General features: G+C 41.4%; 1 protein-coding gene across 1 annotated transcript; it reads right to left on the bottom strand.

The window, feature by feature from the left end:
* Positions 1-1,741: 1,741 nt before the first annotated feature.
* Positions 1,742-4,883, bottom strand: LOC134224451 (nuclear pore complex protein Nup107). The gene is made up of 4 exons (XM_062703808.1): positions 4,736-4,883; positions 3,382-4,647; positions 2,714-3,314; positions 1,742-2,643 (listed from the first exon to the last, which is right to left on the bottom strand). The coding sequence occupies exons 2-4, from the start codon at positions 4,600-4,602 to the stop codon at positions 1,829-1,831; spliced, it is 2,637 nt and encodes an 878-aa protein (XP_062559792.1). The 5' UTR covers positions 4,603-4,647; positions 4,736-4,883; the 3' UTR covers positions 1,742-1,828.
* Positions 4,884-18,179: the final 13,296 nt, after the last annotated feature.

The raw sequence follows: 18,179 nt of genomic DNA, 5'->3' as shown, positions 1-18,179 counted from the left end.
CAAAGTTATATATTTTGAGAAAAACCTGACCTGAAAAAGGGACCTGAATTGGCACATCCAATATAAACGATCCCTTATGTTTCGTCTATTGGCTTCTAAGGGTCTGTCTCAATTGGATAATTAAACTGAAATTAAACTTAGAAGTAACATTTCAATAATTATCGAATAACCCTGCTCGCAGAGCAAGATTACTTTTGACAGATATCGAATCATTTTCCATCGATGTCCTATTGGAATTGCTGGGTAGCACCAGCCATTCTTATAACGGGGTAATTTTTTAATTTTCGAACTGTCACTTTTAAGTTTAATTCTCCAAATGAGACAGACCCTAAGGGTCTGTCTCATTTGGAGAATTAAACTTAAAAGTGACAGTTCGAAAATTAGCTAAAAACCCGGTCATAAGAATGGCTGGTGCTACCCAGCAATTCCAATAAGACATCGATGCAAAATGATTCGATATCTATCAAAAGTAATCTTGCTCTGCGAGCAGGGTTATTTGATAATTATTGAAATGTCATTTTTAAGTTTAATTTCCGTTTAATTCTCCAAATGAGACAGACCCTAAGAGTAAAATCAGCAGTGATTCGAATCGTTCGGGGCTGTCAGTTTGAATATGAATCTGAAACATTGAATTTCCCAGCAGCTGTTCTAAATTCAGTTTTTATACCAGTCAACTGTCAAAAAAATAAAACTGGTATAACGCTCCGTTCTATTTTCTGCAGATTTGAACCACGATTGAATCACGAGATTCAAATATTTTTCAATTGTTTTGGTGTATGGATGCGTCATTTTATCTACGGATCAATCCACTTTGCAATTCCGGCGCCTTTCTTGGCAGTAACATAATGATTTCAATTAATTGAAAATTTGAAAAACATGAATAGAACACTGCTGGGGAAACCAGCGAGTTTGTTCTATTTTGCTCCAGATTCAAACTAGAATAGTGGTCGAAAATTTAGAATCAAACTGAATCACTCCTGATTTCACCCTTAGCAACATACCATTTATCGAATTAATGACTTCGTCAGTAGATGGGAATAACCAGCGCGGGGGGAAACATACATTTTCAGTGCAAAACGTAAACAAACGAGCATAAATTCCATATAAAAATCCAAGATGGCTGAGTTGGGGATATTGACAAAACAGAACACCCCCCAATAAATGCATCCTGGGCACCAAATCGATGTGCTTTTCTGCCAAACTGCCAAACGATGAACGCTTTGACTACCTATACATCGCCGATTGCGGTTAAAGCGGGTGACCTACACATACAAAATAATGCGTGTATGATGCATGGCAAACCGTTCTCTGCTGAAAGTGCACGTGTTGGACAACAATGACAAGAAATCTATCGCGAGTTTAAATGTTAGGGACAAAATTGCTACCTGTACAGTGCACAGGTTGCACATGCGGACGCGACGCCTCTGATCAATAGCAAGATTTTTTATGTACTAAAAAAAAATCATGATCAATAGTACATTTGAATATTCCCGTGGATTTGAAAAGCAAGTGCATAAATTACTATTTTATGGCAACATATCACAACGATACGGAAACCTTCGGAGCCTTAAGTAAGATCTCGGTCCGGTTGCATCCAAAGAGACCTTAGTGCAGCGCCCACCGGACGTGTTGCCCGGTAGACGTATCGCTCAGCGGTATTTAATTCAATGCAAATAGGCTGTGGTCAGAGATGGCGTTGATATTACCAGATTACCAGAATAAATAAATAATAGCATACCAATTACATTTACGGATTTTATTATTTTAACGCAAACAATTAATACCGAGACGAAACACCTACTTACCATACTCCTCATTACTTTCATGTTCACTTTTTCTTACCCTCATCGCCGACGAATGGATCCAGCTTTTCGTTCATAAGCGCCAACGAGGACTCGGCAATCTTAGTCATAACCTCCGCCAATTTGTATTTCGAGTAGACACTGTAAAGCTGCCTTTGTTCGGAACTGACAACGTCCGCCAGCTGTAAACTTTCGCTGAATCGCCCGGAAAGCGTGAAAATCTGGTGCAATAACAGCACCACATCTGGAATGCACAACTTGCGCAGGTTATCCATCTGAACTCTGCGATTCTGCCATTCTTCGTCTCCTTCATTATCGACTTTTTCGTCGAAATCCGGATCGATCAGCCATCCCTTTTCGGGGAACAGAAGGATATTGTACAACAGATCTCTCGTTACCGTGGTCTGTTCTTGCAGCTGCGAATGCCAACGTTCTAAATCCATCCGGTAAGTTTGCTCCCGATGCTCCGACGCAACCCGCTCCGTGAAGTTGTTCGATTTAACTAGCTGCGGTGCCTTCGGTTTCATATTGTAGTAATACTCAACCCAATCGTTGTAACCGTCGATCGCCGCCAGATAGGTTTGATGGCAGAGGTATTCCTTGATGCTGGCTTCTTCCTTGCGGGGCAGGTCATCCTTCGATCCGAAGTTGTTGATGATCTGTTGGATCGTGTCTACAGGTACTATGGCAAAAGCTTTCCGCGCAGCCTCTACGTTTCGTTTGGCCAAAAACGCGCGAACCAAACAATTTGCTTGCCACAACAATTCACCTCGCTGATCCGGATAGAAGATCAACCACTCTAGCGAAGCAATTTTTGCCTGATCCAAAGGAGTGATGTCGCCTAAAAGGAAAGTGAATGGAATAAAGAAATTTTTATAAATTATGACGGTTAAGCATGCAACTCTACGAACCTTCCTGCGGTTTGACATCTGACTCGTCTTCACGATTTCGTATTTTTTCTACCGTATAAACCGTGACTGCCGGAACATCCAGCCCAAAGTTGTAGGCCTCTTCCAGTACCCGTTTTCGAGCCTGCGTCTCGGTAACCGTTTCCAGGAAACTCGAATACATCAACAATTGTAGATCGGTGGGCAGAGCGGCCGTATAGAAGGCCACCAACTGTGCATCTCCGTGTTTAATCAAACATTCGACATAGCGTTTGATAACTTTATCACCGATGTCCTCCTGGCATTGTTTCCCAATCTGCCGTATGAACAATATCAGATGCGTCAGAAAACGAAGCATCTGCGCCGTCAGCGGAAAAGAACTATCGGAGAGCCAAGCGTCGAACTGACGCATTAGTTGTGGAATATCGTCCAGGATGAGATATTTTTGAATGACGCGATCCACATCTCGTGCGGTGGTTTTGATACGGACATTTTTATGCGCCTCCAGCTCCTCGAAAATCTGCTCCAAAGTCATCTTGCTGTTCCAATATTTTTCCGGCATTGGAAGATAACTTTTGACGCAGTGCGACCGGATTTCGCTTTCGACACGAATGTCGATTTGGGTCTGTAACAGTCCGATTATATTTAATGTTTTGATACGAAACTGCAAAAGACATAAAAGTTTTACTTACCTTCAAGTAAGCCCACAGCACATCAGTCCAGTTATGATCGCCCAAAATTCCGAGCAGTGCATCTAAATTACCGCAGAACGATCCAATTGTTGCCCGGGTGTACTCATCCACCGCTCGACTTTCGGCCATCTTCCACGCAAACTTCTTCCACAAATCTCGTCGTGGATTACCTTCGATGGCTTGTTTTACGCCCACCGTTAGGGCCTTACCGGATGTTGCTGCCGCCGGCTCATAATTCGGATCATGATGCAATCGCCATCCCTCAAGGATCGCTGCCTTCCAGGGTTGGCCGCAGTGTTCACAAAGATTTTGCGCTTCTTCAATTCTACCAAACCGCACCTCCTGGAAGATTTGTCGCGACAGACGTGCCTGATCCTCAACGTCCAAATCGTGCAAAGGACGCCTTTCTCGGGCTGGCGCATCTGGATCCAAACTTTTTACTATCTCCCTAGTACTGCCGAAGGCAGTCAAACCAACATTTTGCAACTGATGCAATGTGTTCTCCCAAGCCATCGTCCGATCAGTAAAATGACCAATCTGCAACCGATTCTGCTCCAGCGCCGTTTGTTCCAACCAATCAACGATCAGCTGGTACTCTCTCAAATTAGCATTCGCTGCATACAAATGTTCCACAATCGCTTTCTCGCTGTTCACCAAAGGCAAATCATCCATTTCACAATCTTCCTTCTGAACCACCAAACGATCCTTGTACAGGGCGAACAGCAGTTTCCAAGTGTCTCGCTCCACATTCAACCACGCCTCGTCTGCTAAAATTTTCCTTTCCTTCCCGAAGGCAGAAATTGCCATCATCTTGTCGATACCATTTAAAACTTCGTCCAACGTCTCTATCAAATCTTCAACCGTTTCGAAAATCTCCGCCTCGCTATTTCTCCTTTGCAACACTTCCAAAAATTGCCCGAACAGCGCCTCAGTATGATGTCGCACATTGTGCCCCGTCGTACTGACCTGACTGCCGGCCAAACTCAAGCGACTCGTGGACAGATCATTCCGTTGATTGTCGAACAGGAAGCTGCGCATCTCCTGCGGTCCTACAGTTAGAGACATATCGAAATCGGTGGTGGCCGTGTCATCCGGTCCTGTCGCTCCTAGCAACGATTGGTGGGGACTACGCAAGTCACGATCCTTAGGCCGGAGGAGACCTCGTTTCGACTTGACGATCGATTCGTCCAACAGAAGCAGTGATCGTTCCAGTTGGCTCATTATGAATTGTTTTTATCTGGTTTCTGTGAGCGGCAAAAACATAACCTGAAACAATATGTTGATGAATGAGAATTCTAACAGATTTTTCACTTAATTTAAAACAAACTCTAGTGAAAACAACAATCTTTATTACCTTTGTATAAAAATGGATAGTATACGTTAAAACCCTTGGATTTTTTTGTTAATTTTACCGAAAATCGCACTGCAAGCACCAACGCTTTCGAATATTTTTTGTTGTTGAGTGTCGAGTTGACATTCAAAGCCATGGAAAATGAGTTACTTGATAGACTGGTTACGGTTCCCATAAATCAAAAAGGCTTTTAATTAGGGATGCCAGCACGACTTCTAAAGAGCCCCACACACTGCAAAAATTTCACACATTTTTATTGGCAAAAAAACATTAATTTAATGCTACGTTTAGACAGTTCAAGTTAATTGAGCAAGTCGCTTGAATTGAACGCAAATTGACTTCTCCCGTCAAACATTTTTATTCGCTCAATCGATTCTTTGGCTTATTTATAAGGTCAACTTTTCCAAAGAACCCGCCTCTAAGTATTTTTAAAATTTAAAACAAAAATCGAAAAAGTGCTGTTTTTAAACATTGACCCGATTTTGAACGAAGTTCGTGTGAATTTAAAATTAAAGTAGCCTCACACCTCGGGAATTTGGTCCGCGGATTTTTTCGCCATGTATTTTTGCATATACGATGTTTTCAGAATTTGGGCACGAAAAATTAAAATTCCCGGCCCCCTTTAAAATACACGGGGACCAAATTCCGGCGGAAAATTTTCCCGAGGTGTAAGGTAAGCTTAATGCTACGTTTTGACAGGGCAAGTGAGTTGAACAACTCAGTTGAATTCAATTGACTTGCCAAAAGTTGAACATGTTCAACTTTCTTTTCGTTCAAGTGAATTGAATTAAGGTGTTTACACGTTCAGTTCGCGTTCGATTCAAGCGACTTGCTCAATTCACTTGCCTTGTCTAAACGTAGCATAAGGGTGTGTAGACGCGAAGTGCGAAGCGAAGCGAAGCGTTCATACGATTTGACAGATCCTTAGATTCCTTTGCGTGTAGTTTTCACGCATCGTCGCGTAGACGCGTCTACTCTGGCAGGCACCTAATACTACCCAAGTAACCGTAAGCATTATAATGCTGCTTTAATTCAGCTCTTTAACTGCACGTAATGCTACCCGTTCAATGTCTATCAGCTTTGAGTGCACATATAATGCTACTATGATGCCGGAAAAGGCAAATTAGCATGCTATTAAAATGCAAAAATAAAAGCTCAATAACTGCATTAGCCAATGAGAATAGATAGAAGGTGAGGAAGAAGACCAAATGCAAGTGTATTAGTGGATGATAGAAAATGTAAACAGCAAATGGTGACGTACATATTTGCACGGCTTCTTATAAGAGCTTGTACGAATGTAGTAGTGAAAGCTTTTTCGCCATACACGAAAGGCACGCACACAATATATGGATTTCCATACCTTAGTATTTATTTTCATTGTGCATTAGCGATGCTAATATAAGGTTATGAAAGAAACGTCAGATCATTTTCGCCTTCTTTCGCGCACTTTGAAGAGCTTTTGCTGGCAGCTGATCAGCTGCCATGATAAACAACTGACAAACGATTCGAATTAAAGAAATTTATTATGCATCTCGAGATAAAATAGAATACTGCGGCTTCCTGCTGGTTACTTCTCAGGTAATCGCAGCGGTCACTAAACACAACAGAGTCAATGAAAATCTCACCCACCATATGCACTTGCCATGATAAACACTCTCCACGTACTCAGTGACTCCGGTTGCATCTCACTAATACAATCGAACACTGCTGTCATTTCGCGAAAAGCACGTGGTTTTGTTTTGAGCGGGAAAATTCTGCCTATCTTTTAACACGGCGGCTATCTTGACGTTTACCTTCGCAGTCGAGCCTGCGAGTGTAAGATCGCTGCAGCATTCTAGAAAAAGATAAGCGCGACAATAAACAAAACAAAAGAATATTTTTATCCATCATTTGGTGGTATTTCAAGTAGTTAATTTTATTTATAAGTTATTTATAGTATAGGATAATGTTTTTTACATATTTTTCTTCGTTGGTTGAATAACGTTCTCATATGGGTCTCGAACCTGGAAGTATGACAGAGCGATCCCAAAGTTGTCCTCTCTTGCTCTTTCGGCCGTGGATGGTATGTCTTATTATGCTGCCGAAAGACTTATTTAAACCATCGTTTCTTTATTAATTGGTTCTTCTATATTAACTAGTTTATTTATGGACCCAGTAGCGCCCATGGCAAGTGTTTTTTTTTTGCAATATAGACGGTTCATTAAATGCTGGGTAAAGCGTACCATTGGTACTTCGCGTACCTGAAGGAATAAAATAGACCCCATCTCGCGGTCCTTAGCCTCTTACCCAGCAACTCCTATCCCTACCTCCCCGCGGTGCTGGCCGGGATACGAGCAACCTTAGGGAAGATCGGGTAACCAACCCCGGTGGGAACTATGGTCGTATGCTGACAGGGAAGGGGTTTGCTCCTTCCGGAGGTGCAAATCTTATTGAGCGTCTGTTCTCCATGTCAGGATCGGCTCACAACAGCGTCTGTTCTTCATGTTAGGGGCGGCTGATCATCGTCCGAGTGCCAGCGAGGGACTCTAAGTGAAACTGTGCACCATAGTCCACCAGAAATAAGGAGGAACGGTCCTCCGGAAATTTAGGGGGTTTGGTGTCAGGCCCTGCAATCCAGCAAAAAAAAATCACGCAACGAACAATCAACAAGAGAGTACGGACCGGAACCATCGGCGAAGACCACTGCGACGAAAAGGGACTAGCGATTGGAAACTCGGTTCGTGGAACTGCAAATCTCTCAACTTCATCGGGAGCACACGCATACTCGCCGATGTGCTCAAGGACCGTGGATTCGGCATCGTAGCGCTACAGGAGGTTTGTTGAAAGGGATCAATGGTGCGAACGTTTAGAGGTAATCATACCATCTACCAGAGCTGCGGCAACACACACGAGCTGGGAACAGCTTTCATAGTGATGGGCGATATGCAAAGGCGCGTGATCGGGTGGTGGCCGATCAATGAAAGAATGTGCAGGTTGAGGATCAAAGGCCGGTTCTTCAACTTCAGCATAATCAACGTCCATAGCCCACACTCCGGAAGCACTGATGATGATAAGGACGCATTCTACGCGCAGCTGGAACGTGAGTACGACAGCTGCCCAAGCCACGACGTCAAAATCATCATAGGAGATTTGAACGCTCAGGTTGGCCAAGAGGAGGAGTTTAGACCGACTATTGGAAAGTTCAGCGCTCACCGGCTGACGAACGAAAACGGCCTACGACCAGAGCCGTAGCGTGGACTCTCAGCGCCCTTGGCAAAACCGTTATTGGGCGCCCCTTACTTCCATGCATGCTCAAAACAAATAGCATGATAAAAGCTGGAATATTTTTAGTATTACCCTTTTTCGCGTGGTGGATTTATTAAAAGTTCACTTAACGAATTCCTTAAGCCTCTATAACCTGCATATTTTCCAACATTTCTTAAACTCTTTTCTAGATATTTTAACGATTTTCTGGCAGTTTTTAAATTTCTATCCGCAAATATAATAAACTAGATCCACTAGTGAGTGTGTTATCGACAAAAAATTCAGACTACCTTTTTGTGAATTCACGCACTAGTGGATCTACTTATATAGGCCAATAGAATCCATCTCTCAAGTGTGCCGGAAATAACTTTTTTTTTTAATTTGTCCGACGTTTTGGCCAATGGGTTGTGACCTTTTTCGAGGTGGTACACCACGTTCAATCAGAGAGGGTGCTTTTCAAGCTTGCTTTTTGTAAAATTGTGGAAAAGCGATTTTAAGATTGAGTTTGTTTGCTAATATACAACAACTGGGCAAGTAAGAAACCATCGGCCTGACTCTTCAGACTGAGAAAGCCAATTTCCGAGTAAAACTACTGGACTTTAAAAGAAATTAGAGAGAATTGGAATTAGATAGGATTAGCGATTGGACCAAGTTGGATCAAGAATAAAAAACTCCAGGCATCTTCGCATCAAGATATATCAATGCCTAAGGTGGGTCTATCGATAATTTGGTGACATGAGTTGACCTGGTTAGGCCAATAAATTTCAACTTTGAGGTAGATCAATTGTCATCGTTACAGATGCAGATTTCCCCAATGTAGATTCTCGAGTTCAGCATGTCTTTAGATAATTGCCTCGTTTAAAGCGTTACCACATTATATAGACCCAAAAGAATATTAGACCCATAATAGAACCAAAAATAAAATTCAAAAGATCATTGAATATTCAACGGCTTTGCATGTTTGTTCACCTTCATACAATTCGGCACCAACATTTCAAAAGGGCGAAACTGCTTTTGTAAAAAAGAGCTTCTCACGTCGCTGGTGGTCTAATTTGAGCCCACCCACGCAATCCAACACCACTGATGGAAGCAGTAGATCCTCTTCTTTCATTGCATGGCGCTGGATTGCGTGGGTGGGCACAAATTAGCCCACCAGCAACCTGAGACGCTCTTGTTTTCAAAAGCAGTTTCGCCCTTTTGAAATGTTAGTGCCGAATTGTCTGGTTTAAAGGAATTGAAAATGTCAATGGTCCTAATTTACCTCAAATTAAAACAAACTCCCTATCACTACTTCCAAGTATCTATTATTTGAAAACGATTTAGATTTTTTAGACAAACGAACAAAAATTATACACGTTTCTACAGGTTACTCTGCGTTTCGTCTTTGGTGTATTCAGGTCCTCATCTAGGGCTTCTTCTCAGAATCTGTTATATTCTTATTTTCTTTTGTATTTCCTATTCCTTTCTATTTTTCGCTTCCTCTTTCAGGTAAATGATGAAAAAGTGAGGGAAGATTCTCCCTGAACCAGAGATCATCAAAACGTTCTGAACACTGCACACTGCACTATAGGATTTCGGGCGGTCATTAATCGAAAATGTCATGTCTTCCGAATTATTTTAAAATATTTTCTCTCCATTGTCAATACTCTAATTAAGAGAAATTCTGAATTTGAAGTCTCTAGGTGCACTAGTTCCAAAGATATAAGGTGGCAAAGTCAGAAATGGGTAAAAAAGTTAGCAAATTTTCTGAAAAAATATTTTATTTTCAACTATTTATTGAAATATTTTTTAAATGTTTTTTCTTCAATGTTAATACATCATTACAAAGGTTATTGTATAAGCTTTTAAATGGTGTGCAAAACCTAATGGTTACACTGTGAAAAAAAATTGAAAAAATGCGGAAGCAATATTTTTTTCCAAAACGACGCTATTTTCAACTTTGATAGTGAAGAACTTTTTTTCCTCAGGAATCCCCGGGTTCTTTTATGATACACATCAAGGACAAAGCTTCGACTAAAATGTCCCGAAAGAATTTCTTGCCAGTATTTGCAATTAACAGAGTTAAGTCACTCTGATTTTTTTTCATTTGTTTTTTACCGTGTTTTGCCTCTCTCGTACTCCAAGGTTAATGCTCATTCCAAAAACGAATGTTTGATAGAAGGCCCGGAGACCCCTAGTGGTATATATCAACTAACTCAGCGCGAAGAATTGAGGTGATGTCTGTATGTGTGTGCATGCGCGTCTGCCTGTATGTATGTGCGCAAAAGAACGCAATCGCCATTTAGACACTTATTTGTGTCCGATTTTCTCGCAACAAGTTTCATTCGACGGGAAATCTAGTCCCATCGTTTCCTATTGAAAATGGGTCAGACTGAACTATGCGCTCAAAGGGTATGGTCAAAATACATTTATTGGTAATAACTTCGACTTTATTTATAACCATTTGAGCTCATTTAATTAACTTTTCAAAGGAGTAAATGAATAAAACCCCCAATGCAATGCAGCACAACGGTAACGGAAGGATTTAACAGTTCGCTCATATATTTCCTGTCAAATTTTACCGTTTCCGTCGCCATTCCGCTGAAATGCGTTTGGGGCTTGAGTGGTTTGAGTCATTCTCTAAACCTAATTTTCTGAGCTATTCATTAGCTACTGATGGAGAACTAAATATGAGATTTCATAATATGTAAATATTTATAAATCTCCTGGAATCAATAATTCCCGACATGTTTATTGCAAAAGTAAAGACGAACAATATCTTAGTTAGAACGGAGCGTATGAAATTCCTGCTAGTGTTCATGAATGTCTGGCTAATGGTAGGGAAATATTTATTCACTCATCTACACTTTGAGGTTCACTGGCTGAACAACCAGCGGAAAGTCAATATAAACAGTTGAAGAAATTTAGAACTCATAATGCAAGAAAATGATCAAGAGAGGCAAATGTTGACATTTTCCTTCGTGCCTTACATGAATCAGATCCATTTTAAGCTCGATTTGGATAACGAGGAGACGTTGGAAAAAATTTTCACTTAGTTATTCTTATGCCATGCGTAATTTTGTAATATTTGAAGATTTTCAAAAGTTCTTTATCTTCTAATACTTTAGATGAATTTATCTCATCTTCCATCGTTGATGGAATTGAAGAAAATATCATTGAAGACTTAAACCTTGACACAGAAAAAGAATGATGCTGTATATAACTTGTAGAAATCATGAAAACAAATCAAAAGTAATTCAAATAGTGTTGTTATTTAAATTAAAAGAATTTTGCTTTTCGGAAGAATGGAGCATTCTTACATTCCACAATGAATGTCCACATTTTTGAGAATATATTAATCTCATTTTTTGAATAACTTGTACACGTAAAAATGTCATGGGATTGCGATTTCTAATTTGCTAATACCCTTTTTCAAAAGTTATTTTCAATTCTGATTATTTGATTAACATTTAATGCTTTATGATCCTTCAGATCCTAGTACTTTGTCAAACAAATTGTTCTAAATACAAATTGTGAGGCATGAGAGTGAGAACAAAAAATATCACGGAATGTCATGAAATTAATGTCATTTAACATGATCGCCGCCATAATGTCCATAAATTGCTGAACTTAGTTTTTGTACAGCCCCTTCCTTCTCCTTAAGAAAACGCACGAAATTTCAACTTCCCAAATAGGTTTGCTTTGTCACGTTAATCGAACCTATGAAAAAAATAATTACGTAATTCATAGACGATCCCCAAAGGGGGGGGGTTGGAAATTGTATATTCATGCTATTTCGACCATACACAGCTAAAACTAAGTGGAAAATCACTTTAAAAGTCCAATTTTATTTTTGACCGCTCGCTTGTATGGGGATCCCCCATAGTGCACTGTTCAAGAGCACTGACCTAACTTAGCAACTTGTATCCTAGGAAAACAAATTCAAGCGACAGCATGCTACACATTTTTCGGCTAGTAACGGAACACGTGGGCATCTAACGGATAGAAATCAAGCATGATCGTATGTTCTTGCATAGTTCCAAATCTAAAGGACCAGGAATCTAAGGATCAATCAACATTGCATAGTTCCAAATCATGATCGTTTTGCTTGCGTACCAACCCAGTGCACACTGAACAGTGTTCAGAGTTCAAAACTAAGAACACCGTGAACACCTTGGCTCATGTTCTGTTCAGGATATATCTCTGCCCTGAACCAGCGTTCTGATACCTGACGGAAAAGGGCCTTTCGGAAAGTAGTCAAATGGTTGATTACGGATCTAGTACTCGAGAGAATCGTCTGTTAAAAGCTCGTATCTGAAACACTTTAAACCGGAGAATATACCAATTACCAAGGTTTTTCAAACAAACCGTGTAATTTAAGCCATTTGAGACCCTTAGGATCAATAAAACAATGAGTTAACCTTACCAAAAAATTCACAGAAAATTCAAGTTGTATCCAACCGCGTAGAGAAAAACTTGATGTTATTTTACATAATTTCCCATAGGGCAATTCTGGATTTCGGCGCCCCCTAAGGCCTGGCGCCCTTGGCGGGGGCCAACCTGGCCAACCACACGCTACGGCGCTGCCTACGACTAATTGATTTCGCCGCCTCCAAGAATATGGCCATTCGCAGCACCTACTTCCAACACAGCCTCCCGTATCGGTACACCTGGAGATCACCACTGCAGACAGAATCACAAATCGACCACGTTCTGATTGATGGACGGCACTTCTCCGACATTATCGACGTCAGGACATATCGTGGCGCTAACATCGACTCTGACCACTATCTGGTGATGGTTAAACTGCGCCCAAAACTATCCGTCATCAACAATGTTCGGTACCGACGACCGCCGCGGTACGACCTAGAGCGACTGAAGCAGCCTGATGTCGCCACTGTATACGCGCAGCATCAGGAGGCAGCGTTGCCGGAAGAGGGTGAGCTCGATGGGGCCCCTCTTGAGGACTGCTGGAATACAGTCAAAGCAGCCATTAACGACGCAGCGGAGAACAACGTCGGGTATATGGGTCGAAGTCGACGGAACGATTGGTTCGACGAAGAGTGCAGACAGATTCTGGATGAGAAGGACGCAGCGCGGGCGGTCGCGCTGCAGCAAGGTACCCGGCAGAACGTGGAACGTTATAGACGGAAGCGGAGACAGCAGACCCGCCTTTTCAGGAGAAGAAACGCCGCCTGGAAGAAGCGGAGTGCGAGGAGATGGAACAGCTGTGCCGTTCTCAAGATACACGCAAGTTCTATCAGAAGCTCAACGCATCCCGCAAAGGCTTCGTGCCGCGAGCCGAAATGTGCCGGGATAAGGATGGGAGTATCTTGACGGACGAACGTGTGGTGATCGAAAGGTGGAAGCAGCACTACGAGGAACATCTGAATGGCGCTGAGAGTACAGGCAGTGAAAGTCAAGGCAGCGGAGGAGATGACTACGTCAGTTCAGCGGACGATGGAAGCCAACCAGCCCCCCCTTTGAGGGAAGTTAAGGATGCCATTCAACAGCTAAAGACCAATAAAGTAGCTGGTAAGGATGGTATCAGAGCTGAGCTTATCAAGATGGGCCCGGAAAAGCTGGCCACTTGCCTGCACAAACTGATAGTCAGAATCTGGGAAACCGAACAGCTACCGGAGGAGTGGAAGGAAGGGGTTATATGCCCCATCTACAAGAAAGGCGACAAACTGGAGTGTGAGAACTTTCGAGCGATCACCATCCTTAATGCCGCCTACAAAGTGATATCCCAGATCATCTTCCGTCGTCTGTCACCATTAGTGAACGAGTTCGTGGGAAGTTATCAAGCCGGCTTCGTTGACGGCCGCTCGACAACGGACCAGATCTTTACTGTACGGAAAATCCTTCAAAATGCCGTGAATACCAGGTCCCAACGCACCATCTGTTCGTTGATTTCAAGGCGGCATACGACAGTATAGACCGCGTAGAGCTATGGAAAATTATGGACGAGAACAGCTTCCCTGGGAAGCTTACCAGACTGATCAAAGCAACGGTGGATGGTGTGCAAAACTGTGTGAAGATTTCGGGCGAACACTCCAGTTCGTTCGAATCACGCCGGGGACTAAGACAAGGTGATGGACTTTCGTGCCTGTTGTTCAACATTGCGCTAGAAGGTGTCATGCGGAGAGCCGGGTGTAACAGCCGGGGTACGATTTTCAACAGATCCAGTCAATTTATTTGCTTCGCGGATGACATGGACATCGTCGGCCGAACATTTGCAAAGGTGGCAGAACTGTACACCCGCCTGAAACGTGAAGCAACAAAAGTTGGACTGGTGGTGAATGCGTCAAAGACAAAGTACATGCTTGTGGGCGGAACCGAGCGCGACAGGGCCCGCCTGGGAAGCAGTGTTACGATAGACGGGGATACCTTCGAGGTGGTCGAGGAATTCGTCTACCTCGGATCCTTGCTAACGGCTGACAACAACGTTAGTCGTGAAATACGAAGGCGCATCATCTGTGGAAGTCGGGCCTACTACGGGCTCCAAAAGAAACTGCGGTCAAAAAAGATTCGCCACCGCACCAAATGTGTCATGTACAAGACGCTCATAAGACCGGTTGTCCTCTACGGACATGAAACATGGACAATGCTCGAGGAGGACTTGCAAGCACTCGCAGTATTCGAGAGACGGGTGCTTAGGACCATCTTTGGCGGTGTGCAAGAAGACGGTGTGTGGCGGCGAAGAATGAACCATGAGCTCGCCCAACTCTACGGCGAACCCAGTATCCAGAAGGTAGCTAAAGCCGGAAGGGTACGATGGGCAGGACATGTTGCAAGAATGCCGGACAGCAACCCTGCAAAGATGGTGTTCGCTTCCGATCCGGCAGGTACGAGACGGCGTGGAGCGCAGCGAGCGAGATGGGCAGACCAGGTGCAGAACGACTTGGCGAGCGTGGGGCGTATCCGAGGATGGAGAGATGCGGCCTCGAACCGTGTATTGTGGCGTCAAATTGTTGATTCAGTGTTATCTATTTAGATGTTAACTAAATAAATGAAATAAATGAACGGTTCATTAATTCATGCATTAAAAAAATCAAAATTATCAACGTCTGTTGTCTGTGATTTTTTTAATCAAATGCTGTGTCTGGTTGTCTAAGATTGTCACTGGTTTTGTTTTTTGCATCTGAATTGAATCGAATTATGAAGAATTGAAATGTCAAATATTTTATTTTTTGTGAGAATTTCCCCGCGTGCTCATCTGGTTGGCTATAGTCACCGGACAGACAAACAGGGCTATTATAGATAGTAGAATCTATAGATGAGCGAAAGCATGGCTGAGTCGATTTTTTTGCCCGTGCACACGCGCATATGACGTCACAGCCCTTAAAGTTTCCATTGAAATCGTGACGTCATGCTCGTTTGGAGACACGTTTGACAGTTCGTTTGGAGACAGAGGATTTATCTTCGCTCATCTATATATTCCACTATCTATAAGGGCTATTATATATATGATAAGGTAGTAGTGGTGGTGACGCATTCATCCGAGAAAGTTCTCACCACTACATACTAAAATCCACGTGGTTGTTCTGTCAAAATATTCGGTTGCATTATAAGCACTGCTAGCCATGCGTATAGACGAATCCAAGTAAAAATAAGAAGAAGACACACGACGGTGTTAACTTTGACAGATCCCACAGCACAGCATAAGAAGATCATTTTAAAATGCTTATAATAAATTCTAGACAACATGTAATTAAAATCTGATTGAAGTATGATACGGAAAAAGTTCCGAACTGTATAATAGATACATTTTTGGAAAATATTCAAAAAATTGAGATAAGCTTCCGAATATGTAATTCAGAACTTTTTCCGTACCCTACACTACTAAAAATTCACACATATTTATTGGCAAAAATCCATAGATTTAACTTATGATGTATACCAGCGCACACATAACCATTCTCCACGCGAACTACTTATGAAATATATTTACAAATAAACTTTATGTGTGGTCTCGAATCAGCAATTATTTTATTTATGTGTGGTTCTATATCGATTATATTAGGGTGCAGCTATTGCAAAAATTTATAACGGCGACACATATATCATATATAGATATTTTTGGCAGTGTACATTAATCAGATTTTAATTACAATTTCTCTAGAATTTATTATAAGCATTTTAAAATGATCTTCCTATGCTGTGCTGTAGGATCTGTCAAAGTTAACACCGTCGTGTGTCTTCTTCTTATTTTTACTTGGATTCGTCTATATAATGCCAATGTGATGCTTGTTTAATGTTAACAAACATTTGGCCTTGCAGCATTAACGATGCAGACATAATGCTAAATGAAGGCTTCAAAACATTTGCAGGGCTGTTATGATGCTTCAAAGCATCTTAAATGCTGATTTGAAGCCTCACTGAGGAAAATGGACGTATGATTTTCAATCAAACGCCTTATGAAAATTTGCCACAAGGAATCGGTATGAATTTCAATATTTTGCCTTATGAACGATGATTTTCATTTAAAAAAAAGTTGATTGCGGCAGACTGGGTTCGAACCATGGACGTCAGGGTCGGGAGGCCGATATGTAGACCATCGACGCTTGAATACTCGGGAAGGTAACAGCGTATAAGAAGCACTGTTGGTGGAATAATCTGTCGAAGATTCATAAGGCGCCAGTTATGAATTTCGATAGTCCAGTTCGCTGAGTGTAAAGGCTGCCTTACACCTCGGGAACATTTTCCGCCGGAATTTGGTCCCCGTGTATTTTAAAGGGGGCCGGGATTTTTATTTTCCGTGCCCAAATTCCGAAAACATCGCATATGCAAAAATACATGGGGAAAAAATCCGCGGACCAAATTCCCGAGGTGTGAGGCTACCTTAAAACTAATGCTTACTGTTACTTGGGTAACATATAAGGTTATTTTTTTACGTGCAGAGGATTTATCTTCGCTCATCTATATCCAGCTTTCCACGCTCGGTAATGGCGGCTTGTCGGTATGTAAAAATCAATCGGTCACTGTACTTTTTGACACTAGCTGGAGGAAAACTCACTGGCGAAAAGGCTTTTTTTCCCTTCCCCTCACCCAGGAACGCCAGTGAGCTTTCCTCCAGCTAGTGTCAAACAGTACAGTGACCTATTGATTTTTACACGCAGCAAAAAGCCGCCATTACCAAGCGTGGAAAGCTGGATATATTCTTCTACACGGACAAAAATGAAAAAAGCCAATTAGATTAATATTTAATCTTTTTCAAGCTTTTTCCACTTTTAATTCTACCGACACCTATTCGTTAAGATTGCTTGAATTTATTTCCAATCATTACAATGCTTTGTCGGACTTTAATATATCTCATGCTTACCCGAATAAAAAATATTATAGAAAAACAATACAATTTATTGTAACATTACTATCAAAAACAATAAATTGACCTTAGATTATACTGTAGATGAAATAATAGAAATACATTAGAATGTATTGTTATGAACCATTCAATTAATTGTAAATGAAGTTTTCGCATTAGAACGTACGGGTTGTTAAGTATCGTAACTATACAAAATCTGAGATTTTTTCATACACTTTTTTTGTCAAACAATAGAGTGTATCGTAATTATATTGTTGAAATATCCGAAGAAAACCGTTCGAGTTACATTAGATTCAACTGTATTTTTATAGTAAAACAATACGATTTTGGATTTCTTAATTATGTCGACTTTAACGTTCAACAATCAAATTTAGAAAAAAAAATAATGCATTTTTTACGCAATGGGGTAAATATTGTTTAGCATTTTGAATAAAGTTTTCATAAGTTATTAATAATTAAAACTTATGTACTAAAATGGTCCAAAAACAATTGCAAGTATTGTTACATTAGATAACTATGTTGACGTATTATATCCACGGTGTTGATACAATATGTGTAACCGTCAAAACACAATATATCCTATTGTATACCGTAAAGCATATGGTAATCCAATTGTTTACACTATTGAGCCTATGGTACTGTTTTATCCGGGTATACATTATTATTTTTACTCTTGAGGTTGTCATTTTTTGCGCTTCGGCACACTTGCAGGTATTGAGCATAAATTTTTGAAAAATAATTTGCTGACCAGTTCCTGCTGTATTTGTATATGATGGTGAGTAACAGTGGCGTAGCCAGGGGGTGGTTTTGGGCATAAAACCCCCCCCAGAGACAAAATTTCCAGAAGAAATTTTTTTTTCGAAAAAAAAAAATGTTCGGAGAACCCCCCCCCAGACC

Source organism: Armigeres subalbatus, chromosome 1 (assembly GCF_024139115.2).
Source record: "Armigeres subalbatus isolate Guangzhou_Male chromosome 1, GZ_Asu_2, whole genome shotgun sequence".
In the NCBI taxonomy this organism is placed as follows: Eukaryota; Metazoa; Arthropoda; class Insecta; order Diptera; family Culicidae; genus Armigeres; species Armigeres subalbatus.
Note: the sequence above shows the minus strand (reverse complement) of the source record. Positions and strands in the feature narration are given on the sequence as shown.